Raw genomic sequence first — 11,422 nt, 5'->3', positions numbered from 1 at the left:
CCATACGCCTTCTATACTATTTTCTACCAGTCTAGTTTTGCTTTCCTGAAGTTCGGAATATTGTTTGAATAGTCTTGTTAATCTCCCTTAATTCACACGTAGGTGAAGATATAGTAGCTATTTATTCTCTTGACTATATCGGGGTAACTAAGCTGTTGATAGACGTTGACGTTAAGTCCGTTAAGTCCGATCATTGGGATGTTGCAATTCAGTTCTTTCCTTCTCGTGACCTCACCAAAGTGAACCCATCATCTCTCAGCTTTTTCAATCCTCTATCGAATTTTCCTTGAAAATGCCTTCTGATAATCACATCAAATCGGCCTTCTCTCTCATCGAGAAGGATGAGTCCAAGGTCTTGGGCCTGACTGTTGGAAAGCACGAGAACGTGCAGCCAGGAACATACATTCCTCGCCAAGGTACTTACCGATCCGAATGCTTACCCTGCATTAACTGACACAAGGTATAGACGCCCAGGAGGTCCCAAAGCTCTCCTTCTCCGGCGCAACCCCAAACAACAAATATGTGATCGTGAGCCTGGACATCGATGCCCCGTTCCCCTCTTTCGGCATTCTGGGTCCCATTCTTCACTGGATCCAGTCCGACGTGAAGGTCACTGGCACTTCTTCGCTTGAATTTGATGCACCCTTCGTCGCCAACTACATCGGCCCGGCTCCCCCTCCAGGCAGCTCGCCTCATCGGTATATCTTCTTCCTGTACGAGCAGCCTGAAGACTTTAACCTCAAGGATCATGCCCCTGCCGATGGTCAGAAGCTCGCAAACATGAGTCGTATGCGTTATGATCTTGATGCCTGGGCGAAGGAGATCAAGCTTGGTCCCCTTGTTGCCTTCAACTACTTTGTCTCCAACTAAACGACTGGTTTTTCTCGCAAGGCTTTTGTGGCCTGCCGGTTCTCGAGTTTCAAAGACAACATGACGTCTCTTGCTTTCGTCTCTCTCGTCGGGATGGCCTAATATTTTTGATTTGTTGGCAGCCAATGGGTGCTGCGTTGCTTTGATATGGCATATTAATGAAATTTCTCATGAACACTTTCTTGCAGATCAGTATGCCAGCTTGCGTAGACTTTCAGCGTATGGTTCACTTGCTATATCTCTTTTCTCCGGTCCTTTTTGGGTTGTTTGCATTGTTTGAGGCCTACCGGCTAGCTCTCCATTAAAATGGTTGCAGTGGACACCGTTTGATAGCAGCTGCCTCCAGACTTTATAGACGCTATGTATCTCATATTCGGTGTAGATCACTCCATCTGCATTTCACATTTCAATTGTCTCATATTTAAAGTCTCCGGAATGATAATTCCGAACTATTATATCCATCCATGATCCATGATCCTATAAAATTATCCCGACAGCACCATTTTACCCTCGCTTTCGTAAAACCTCACTCGGTCAGTTTCCAGCACTTGATCACCCTGCGGCTTCTCATTCGAACCATCTCTATACACAGACAGTATTGGCATTGTCTCGTTCTTCCATGTAGGAATCCCAGCTCTGCGAGTCTTCCACATTGTACCTAATAAGGTGATAAGCCCCAATAACCAAACCAGTACTGGAAGTGTAATCCACTGCCAATGAATGGTGACATGGGTCGTGGCTATCATTGCCTGGCCGGTGGTGGTGGTAAAATTAGGAGATGATGAAGAGTTCGAATCTCGAATAGCCTTCGTCATCGCCAAAGCAACATTATCCATAGCGCAATGCAGCTTCTCGGTCGTCCGAGTCGTGCAGTTGGTGATGTTCGAAAGTGCAATAAGCTGCATCAAGTCGTGACTTGCGTATAAAGAAATGCCTGTCTCGATGAATTTGAACCCGAACGGAGTGAGCTCTGCTCCGCCTGGAAAGAACCCAGTGAAGAAGGATCGTATCGACATGATCGACCGCTTGGTTAATGTGAATTGTTTGTTCGGCTCAACGCCCAGATCTAGTCCCCAGGGCGGCTTGAAGTTGTAATTGCTACCACCAACGAAGCTTTCGTAAGATCCGTTGGTCCAGATGGCTAGTGTCTCTTCGTGATACTCGCCCCGGGTAACTCCTGCGCGAAAACTGCGCACAACGGGCGCGATGTTGCATTCGAAGGCTTGCCATTTAGGCTGCGGTAAAGTTTCGTCACCCCATGTTTCTGCTGCCGGTAGCCTGTCTGGGGCGATAATTTGGATGGGGTCTATCATGCTGTCCTTGTAGACAAAAGCGGGCTTATTCGACGCTATGATGACTGGATTGCCCCACATTGAATGGGCTGTGTCTTTTGTGTCGACCTGATAATTTGCGGAAACATTACCGGTGGGTCCTTTAAGATAGACAGCGGTGGTTGTGATGGATGTATTGTAGTTCTTGGAGGTCTTGGTTTGCAGTTGATTGGTTAGGTTTGTGCAACTCGCTCTCATTTCTATAGTCGCGATTGGATCCCAGGTACAATTGCCCGAGCTACATGTGTACCTGGGAGTGGACCATGTCGATGACTCACTGTCGAATAGTGAATTGTAGATGTTGGCTTTGATCGCCGGGTCAAGATAGTATGTTCCTATACGATGTGGTGAGCGACAAACGGTCGAGCCGAGTCAACCTAACCTCACCTCTATCCAATGGGGGGCCCAAAGCGTCCAACAACGAGTTACTCGACACTATTGCAGTTCCCAAGGGGTCGGCAATAAGTGAAGGGTAATAATGTATCAAGTTTTGAACAAAAGGGTCAAAGGCAATTGCAAGGATAACCGCCACACTGCCCAAGGCAGCGAAATGCCTTTCTGGTCAACTGCTAGTCGAAACACGATTCTCAAGGCACATACTTTGCTTTCAGCCTCCACACCAAGCCTGCGCAGCCGTATATTCCCCGACTAGCTCCATCAAAGGTACCCAAATCCATCAAAGGTCGGCTCTTTCGCGCGAACCACACCCATTTGAGTTGACCGATTCCCTCGCTGACAGAGAATAACACACAACCCTTCGAGATAGTGCTTAACCAAGATATCACCGAGTTCAATGACACAAGCCGCCAGGTAGGCTGAGGACGGTTATTATAGCGTGCCAAGACTACCACGATGGCGACCAAAAGCCCTGAGGACAAAAGCATGGCTAAAACCTCCCAGATAAAGAACTTTGATATTAGCTTCCATATAGACGGCTTTGTTTTGTTGGATTTGTCTTTGACCGGATCGGATACGAGAGGTTCATTTACTTCGGGATGAGGCTCAGCGGGAGGGATTTGGGACTGCGGGGTGTCTTCCTGTTGGTTTGCATGTTGGGTGGTGATTTCGGTTGAATCATTCACACGAGTTACAGGCGACTCTGGTGTCTCTGATTCTCTCGCGTTTGGCTCCATTTTTTAAGACTTGTGCCGCTATAGACGGACTTGGCTGGCAAAGGTTAAATAGGTAAGGCACAACCGCCGCTGAGCGACTTCGTATCGAGCCGGTGCAACACAACCCATTTGATCTTGGCATCCAGTCTCAATGAGGCTAGGGCTATGTGGGGGCTATGCTGGCGTGAAATCCAGGCGGGATCAGAATCGCTATGATAAATGCCGTCCTCTCTTCTCAGCAGAAATGCAATCCGCTGTATCCTTCTAGGCCAAAAATCGAGGCTTACTCCTTTTCTAACTCAACTTGAAAATTCTCTATCAAAAGCCTAAACTATGCTTTTGAATCATCGCAACTCACCCCTGTCACTGCAGCTAATTAATTGAGATCCACCCCGGCCCTAGACTGCCCCCCTCCCGCGCGCAGATCCCACTCAGCCACGCTTTGTTTGTATTTCCTTTGGTCGGACAAATCTGCCTTACCATGCAATTATTTCAGCCCCCATAGCTCCCCGAGCGGGTTACACAACACATTCCTTTCATGTGAATTGAGCCTCATAATCGTTTGTGATACTATTTCTCTTTTGCTTGGCACCTTGTGGTAGAATCCTATCCAAATCTTGGGAGATCATATTTATGCATCGTACATCACAGCTCAGAGTAAAATATATCACAAGAGGGGGAAAATTGAAGGACGCTTAGCTTAAGGTGGGCGTTGAGTGCAGCATAGTAAATGAAATCACGAATATAGGTTTGGAAGTGTTAAAACCGAAAGTCAAAACTTGACATGGAGAGCTACTTAGAAGCGAATACCATGTAAAGCATGGCTATTTGCCGAACAATTTGGTGAAGTCATCGCTGCTAATTTGACCTTGAGCTGCCCTGCTGTTCTTCTTGGTGATCAATTTGCCAAATGACTGCTCTACTCCAGCCTGAGCCGTTCCTGATATACCTTGGAATGCAACAGAACCATCTTCTGTCAACGGCTGGTCGAAATTTTGCCCCGCTCGGCTTTCATTGAGTCGTGGCGAGAGTCTCTTCGCACAGCTCCCGGAGCTGGCTAGTCCGCTGGGTGTCCTGAACATCCTCAGACGCTCTTACTGCCTCTGTCTCAGGCCCATCCGGTGTTATGGCTTTTATAGATGCTTGTAATGATGTCTCTGCGCTTCGTAATTGCTCGTAAAGATCCACCAGAGCCTGCTCCTGGGTCACGAAACGATCTCTGAGCTGCTCAACATTTTTTTATGTATCTCTGGCTATGTGTCATTTCCCTCGTTCAGTGGAGTCTGATAAGGGTTTTTGAATAGAGCATACAGAGTTATCGAGTCCACTACCGCATTCATGGTTTGTTGATATTCTACCCAACTACTTGTTGTATCTTTTTATTTTCGATTCGCCAAGGCTCACTGTCAACCGATCGCGCGTGCTGAATTTTCCACCAGTCGAATATTTAGTGCACTCTTCAAGTATCACCAAATATTCCCCGCGCAGTCCTTGTGCCGACTGTAGTGAGTCCTTGAGCGGGATTCTACGCAGGAAAGGTTCAAGGGGACCGCAGGATTCCGGCGTATCGGCGGTCCGTTTTAGACTCTGTTGTAGCGAATCAAAGGTTTTTTTAGGTCAATGAAAAAATATCCGTGCAAACTCCGATACTTCAAATAATTCCTTTGTTGGGCTTGATAACATTATAATACTGACAGACTTCAAAATGTAGACCAAATTTGCCCTTAGCTCTAGGTAGCCTATATCCACTTTTAACGCTAGCGACGGCAGCCTGATCGGGGCCAAAATAATCATAAATATCGCATCGCCTGGACTCATCGCTGAATGTTTTCCCTCAAAGCCCATTGCCCAAGATGTCCTTCCCAAATAACGACATCCTGCTTCTCATCAGTGAACACATCAACGACCAAAAAGACAAAACCCGGCTCCTACTCGTATGCCGTAATTGGTACTCGTTACTTCTCCCAATAGCCTACCGCAAAATCTGCGTTGAAAGCGAACAAATATATCCCCTCGTTCGCTCCATTCAGAAGAACCCCCAAATTGGACCCGCCATTCGCCATTTACGGGTCGAATGGAGTAGCGGTAGCGAGGATGAATTCGCAAACTACGAGGTAGACGACCTCACGAAGACTCTGAAACCAAGCGAGTCTGACAAAAACCTCGACGAGTGGAAAGAAGATTTGCGTAAAGGATGTCCCGATGCCTGGCTTGTAGTACTCGTGCTGTCGGCGGAATTTGTCAAGACGCTGGATTTGAACGTTTATTGTTATTCGCCTCATTTCTTCCGTATGCTGGCGCAAATTACCAAGGAGAATCCATTCGGCTCAAAGCCGGCCTTGCAACATTTGGAAATTGCCAGGGTCTGGACAGATGATATGAAAACTCATTACCTGGCGAATGAGCTTCTTCCATTCTTTTCTCTTCCCGCGATGCGGGAGTTCAATGGAGGGGGAATCTGCGAGTACGAAGAGGACAATTCTAAAGAACCTGCTGTCGCAGTGCGTGGGCCTGGGACTTCTGGGATCACGAAAATCAATCTTGGTGGACACCGGACGAATAATGGTAGTAAGGGCATGGCTGATTTCATCCGCTCATGTGCCAATCTGGAGATCTTTGAGTATCAACACGACAACAAAGCCATTTGGGGCGAAAGCTATTCCGACTTTCGCCCTCTTCTGTTCTACAATGCGCTATGTTCACAAAAGCACACACTTCGAGAGCTTCGGCTGAACAACCGTGGAGAAAATATGCCCGCGGGCTTTGATGATGAGTACGACGGACGTTGGGATGGATTTGGATCTCTCGCTGAATTTCATCGGCTGCGTGAACTTCAGATTCCATTCTTCACGCTTGTACATTTTGGTACAACCAATCAGCCAAAGGCCTCTCTCGTGGAGGTTCTCCCGCCCAGCCTGGAATATCTCAATCTCTCCTATTGTGGTGACGGGGACTTCGACATCGTCATCAAGAATATTCGGGGCTTGCTAGCGCAACGAGAACAGTTTCCGAACCTCAAAAAGCTCGAAGTTAAGCCTGATTTTATGGTGAAGATTGTGGAGACCTATGGTGAGTTTAGAGTTCCAACATCCACACAAGAGTCATTTGCGCCGATTGGAATAATGTGCCGCGAGCTGGGAATTGATTTCGGTTTCAACATGCATGGATATCATAGAATTCTCTTGGCGTAACAAGGGAGCACATAGAAGTCCCGGAAGGAAGAAATGATTAGGGTTGTGTATATACGAAATCACATGTTGACTAAAAGCACGTCTAAAGATGAAAATCATCATCGATCTCCCTATTATCGAGTCTCTTTCGTACTTGGAGAATTTCCCAACCTTGGAAATAGACAAAGAGCCTAATATCTAGGTGCCTATCGATCTTTCCAACCGTGTTTATTCTCAACATATTTACAGGGCGAAGAAGAACTCTCAAGGTATCAATCAATCAATTAAAAGATACATAACTTCGGTTTCATAGACTACGAAGTAGGACCTAGTCTAACGGGCCTATGCTTTAGTGCGGGGGATATTCTCGGGCTGGATCCTAGTTAGGTTCTCCTCAGCTAAACAACCTACTCGCTAGGGGGTCAGTATATGTAAATTGAGGTGAAACTATCTCAATGTTTCCGATGAAGTGGGGGCAGGGGGTGTCGCATTATCCAAAAGGGATGTCCCTGGAGCAATTTCTTTAACATTAGTTGTCAAAGACGATGTGCCAAGTAGGATAGCTCTATATCAGTCGCTCCGAAGCTTCCATTCAGCCAAGGTCCCAATGTCTTCCAGATCTAGGAGTTGAACTTTTTATGCGAAAGAAAATGGTTATCTATATTTCTTCTTTTGATGTGCGCTCCGAGAATTTTCCCAGACGAGAGTATCCCTACTATTTGGTCCGAGCATCCGAGGGGTAACCCCACTTATATGCACGCAGGCGCGAAACAAGGACTTTGAATGTGATGTAAATGCAGATCCTAGTGATATGGGGCCGATGATCTCAAGGGCACACGTGATGGGAAAGAGGAGAGACATCGGTACTAAAACGGTTGCTTCTTTCTCAAAATCCGGAGAAACTCTCTCAGTTTACAGAGAGAATAGTTCGCAACAAACATGTTATTATCATCTTTAGGGCTTGTGGCCTCTTTATTGCCACTGTGCATGACCGTCCTTGCGTCTCCAGTGCAGCTATATCGTCGTGGGATCATACCCCAAATATGAGACATCATATATGTAGGAAGCTAATAGTTCCAGAAATCTCGGCCGACCTACTACAAGAATTCACTCGCTTTGCCCAGTTTGCTGCTTTAGCGGCTTGTGATCAGAACATCAACGCCACTGGAAAAAGGCTAACTTGCGACCATCCACTATGCGGGCTGGTGGACGCCGACAAGACCAAAATCATCGATATATTCCAAAATCCAACCGGTCCCAAAGGCTACATTGCCTTGGACCACACAAAAAAGCTGATAGTGCTTGCTTTCCGTACAAGTGTATCCCAGCAAGATAGCGACGTGGACTCCAATAAGGAGCCCATGAAAATCGAAGATCTCTGTCCTGGGTGCTGGGTGCATTCGGGGTTCTGGTATTATTGGACGAGTGCCAAAGACCATGTCATCTCCCAGCTTCAAACTGCCATAGAATCCCACCCAGACTACAGCTTGGCGGTAGTCGGACACAGTCTGGGCGGTGCTCTCGCGACTCTTGCGGGCATCGATCTCCGTCAAAAAGGATTTATCTTGGATATTGTAAGAATGTTGATGCACAGTGGTGGCAATATAGCTGACCTTTCGCAGTGGACATTTGGATCTCCCAAAGTAGGCAATTACAAGTTGGCTGAATTCATCACCAACCAACGTTCCCCCGTCAGCGTGTACCGTGCTACCCATTATACGGATATTGTACCGAAACAACCGTCGGATACTGGCTACAGCCAGCCTTCGCCTGAATACTGGATCGATTTACCGAGTAATGAGACCGTCACAACGAGTGATGTGAAATATATTCAGGGAATCAACAGCTTGAAGGGTAATGGTGGTCATAATGGAACGGATCAAATGCCTGATCCGAACCATGAATGGTACTTTGGGAATATGCGCGTCTGTATCGACCCGGTTGATCTTATATCGATTGGGGAAACGGAAGTATAATATTCATTGTTTGAAAAGCTCGTGGAAAGAAAGAGGTTCCCCCATGGAGGTCGAACATCCTGAAGCTGATACATTTCTGAGAAGTTCTGAAATACAGGCACCAAGCTATGCTTCTTTGTTGGATGTTTGCTAGAAAATGCCATGGTTGCATCAGCACCGTCTATCCTAAGTAATTTTAAAAGCCAAATAGCTTACCCACAATCCTCTCTGTATTAGAATCTTCTAATCATCTAGCTTGATTTCATTAATTTGACTGTCTTCATACATTGACAGTAAATTCTTCTGTCATCTTTCTACAGGCAAAGATGGCCTCCAATAAGCTAGTTGACAAGCTGGCGGACAACCTGAAAGGGTTGGTCATTGGTGTTAGTGGTAACATTCCTGGGCTATTGCATGGTAATTCTTCTTAGATTGATTTAATTTCAGCCGCTAATGAATGATACTTGGCCTGTTAGAGGACATACAACGGATGGTTGAAGAGCGTGGTGCGACATTTGAAAAAATGAATGTCAGCAAATGCACTCATCTGGTGACAACGGAGAGTAGCGTGAAAAAGGGGTAGAAGAAAAGTACTTCCCTATTATTTTGTATGCTTTCGTTTCGATATCAACAGTGGTTAACTTATTGATTTCTTTCTAGTCGACCTGGCGAGCAAGAAAGACTGTAATATTGTTGACATACAATGGCTACTCAAGAGTCTGGAGAAGCAGACTCCACAGAACATCCAGAAATACTTGCTCAAGGATACAAATAGAAAGGCTGCAGTCTATCTCCCAGGAAGAAAACGTGATCGAGAAGACGGGCTTGACGACGAACACAGTGCCGTTTCAAAGAAAGCGAAGGATGAAAGAAGGATACACCTGAAAAGGCTGATTGCACTGGTGGATGAGGCCTACCCTAAACCAAGTCAGTTGTTTGATTTCTACTAGACCTCGGGAGAGTATTTTTGTTAATATTTCAATCTCAGATGTTCAGCTTTCTGTCTGGCTGGACGATTGAGGATTGATTTGGGATTCCACGATGGTCAAATTTCTTAACTCGAAGTCGTCTCGACTTCGAGTTCTGCGCATGCAGCTTCTATTCGATAGCGCGTCGAAGAAATTTCTCGTTTGGTACATCACATCTGAATACGATCCCTCCAGCAGCGATAGGCCATATGTAAGTTTGGCGGGGGACTTCATCTCGGCCAAGCAAGGTTTTGTGTCAAACTTCAAAACTTTCACCGGAGTAAGCTGGGATGACCGACATTCCGAACCTATCCAAGGCAATTGGATCTACCTTGAGATAAGTCACAAGGAGCTCCCCATCATGACGAGTGAAGTTGTCAGTTTACCCAAGCAGGTTGAAGATGTTCTGAGGATCATCTTTGAGTCGAGTTCGTTGGCTAAATATGCTGCTGCACTCAAAGGCCGCGGCCGCAATGTCTCTTTTGAAGATAAAAGGAAGAAAAGGAAATGCCAGATCGGAATCGCAGTTTTGAAGCGGATACAGCTTCAAACACATGATGGTCAAAATGAAACCAAGGCACTCAGAAAAAATCTATCAAAAATTGATGTTCAAGCCAAAGGTTAATCCGATACTCCTTGTTGGTGAGGTCAGGAAAGAGCTGGAATCGCTCGAGCTTCTACTCAAACTGCAAGATGCTAGCGAGATCTTGAAGAGCTCTCATTCTTCTTCAATGGCCCTCAGTCAAATATCGCAGGTGCTTTGTCTGGCAAAAATGGAGCCGGGTAAGAATTTCTAAACTTGCATGTAATTTTAACATATGTGAAGGAACTTAAAGACGCTGACCATGAAGATAGTAAACAAAACTTCGACTGAATTCAAAGAGCTTTGCGAATATCTTTTCAAGTCATCCAATACAAATGCGGCGTACCACCAGAGTCAATTCGAGGCAAGCTGCATTCGAATCTATTTACTAACAAAGCGATCTAACCCTCCATTATCTTAGATGGTCATTGGTGTGTTCCGTCTCCAGCGTACAGGAGAAGCAGAGCGGTTTGCCGGGTGGAAAAAGGCAAATCAAGCCAACATTGGAGATCGGCGGCTACTCTGGCACGGCTCGTCGCGGGGCAATTTTGCAGGTATCCTGAGTCAAGGCCTTCGTGGCGACGGAGTCAATCCCAATGGAGGCAGTTTCTGTCCTGGGGTCTACATTGCCGATATTTCCACCAAATCAGCTAAATACTGCCGCGCCCTTCCTAAGCCAGAAGTTCTGATGTTGTTGTGTGAGGTCGAGCTGGGCAATGGCAACCCGAACATAGGGTTCAAACATATTGGTAACACTACGCACAACGAATGGCGGGATGCTGGATACATCCACTCGGAATTGAAGGGAGTTATGGTGCCGGATGTACACGCCGGAACTGCAATTACGAATAGATACCTCGGAGGGGCTCTTCGTCACAGCGAGTACGTCGCTCTTAATCCAGCTCAGGTCATTCAAAAATATTTGTTCCACATCAAGTTGAAGTGATATCAGGGTTTGAATGCAGTTTATTTTGAGGTTCGTGGTTTCTTAAACCCAGATTGTCATGAATTATCAAAGTACTAGCTTTCGAATTAAAGGGAATCTCAATCACACATAGAAGATGCCCCCCTATTCTACACCCCGCAGGGTCACACCGGGGCAGGGCCAAACACCTTATTATGGCCTTATTATAGACCATTGTCAATCCATGGATATATATATATCTACAAGTGTATCACTAGCTATATAGTCATAAGTAAAAGTTTTCGTTGATTGATGCAATGCATTTGATCCCTGACCGCTATACACCTTTGCAGGCTGTATCTGTAAAAATGGCCACCGCAGCTCATCACCATCCAAAACAATTACCTGATACTTGTTGTTATTTATATTCTAATTTCTCTATATTTTTAAACTCAGAGCTAGCAAAAATGACTGGTGTAATAGAATCACTCTGCATTGATCTTCTGAAGCCCATGATGATCCTTGACTT

The 11,422-nt window shown here is 46.0% G+C and overlaps 6 protein-coding genes across 6 annotated transcripts; 5 read left to right on the top strand and 1 right to left on the bottom strand.

The window, feature by feature from the left end:
- Window positions 1–292: 292 nt before the first annotated feature.
- Window positions 293–870, top strand: N7529_011029 (YbhB/YbcL family Raf kinase inhibitor-like protein; the record flags this gene model as incomplete). The annotated part of the gene is made up of 2 exons (XM_057246555.1): window positions 293–416; window positions 467–870. The coding sequence occupies 2 exons, from the start codon at window positions 293–295 to the stop codon at window positions 868–870; spliced, it is 528 nt and encodes a 175-aa protein (XP_057091904.1).
- Window positions 871–1,355: 485 nt separating this feature from the next.
- Window positions 1,356–3,334, bottom strand: N7529_011028 (DUF3176 domain-containing protein; the record flags this gene model as incomplete). The annotated part of the gene is made up of 3 exons (XM_057246554.1): window positions 1,356–2,536; window positions 2,589–2,759; window positions 2,851–3,334. 3 exons carry the CDS (start codon window positions 3,332–3,334, stop codon window positions 1,356–1,358), a joined length of 1,836 nt encoding a protein of 611 aa, XP_057091903.1.
- Window positions 3,335–5,166: 1,832 nt separating this feature from the next.
- On the top strand, window positions 5,167–6,504 carry N7529_011027 (uncharacterized protein; the record flags this gene model as incomplete). The annotated part of the gene is made up of 1 exon (XM_057246553.1): window positions 5,167–6,504. One exon carries the CDS (start codon window positions 5,167–5,169, stop codon window positions 6,502–6,504), a length of 1,338 nt encoding a protein of 445 aa, XP_057091902.1.
- Window positions 6,505–7,526: 1,022 nt separating this feature from the next.
- N7529_011026 (lipase family protein) lies at window positions 7,527–8,459 on the top strand (the record flags this gene model as incomplete). The annotated part of the gene is made up of 1 exon (XM_057246552.1): window positions 7,527–8,459. The coding sequence occupies one exon, from the start codon at window positions 7,527–7,529 to the stop codon at window positions 8,457–8,459; it is 933 nt and encodes a 310-aa protein (XP_057091901.1).
- A 1,020-nt stretch (window positions 8,460–9,479) lies between these two features.
- Window positions 9,480–10,031, top strand: N7529_011025 (Peptidase S10 serine carboxypeptidase; the record flags this gene model as incomplete). Its single annotated transcript, XM_057246551.1, has 1 exon — window positions 9,480–10,031. One exon carries the CDS (start codon window positions 9,480–9,482, stop codon window positions 10,029–10,031), a length of 552 nt encoding a protein of 183 aa, XP_057091900.1.
- A 379-nt stretch (window positions 10,032–10,410) lies between these two features.
- On the top strand, window positions 10,411–10,935 carry N7529_011024 (uncharacterized protein; the record flags this gene model as incomplete). Its single annotated transcript, XM_057246550.1, has 1 exon — window positions 10,411–10,935. One exon carries the CDS (start codon window positions 10,411–10,413, stop codon window positions 10,933–10,935), a length of 525 nt encoding a protein of 174 aa, XP_057091899.1.
- Between the last annotated feature and the right edge of the window lie 487 nt (window positions 10,936–11,422).

Source organism: Penicillium soppii, assembly GCF_028829465.1.
Source record: "Penicillium soppii strain IBT 18220 chromosome Unknown utg000010l, whole genome shotgun sequence".
Taxonomy (NCBI): Eukaryota; Fungi; Ascomycota; class Eurotiomycetes; order Eurotiales; family Aspergillaceae; genus Penicillium; species Penicillium soppii.
This window is presented reverse-complemented; position numbering and strand designations above follow the sequence as displayed.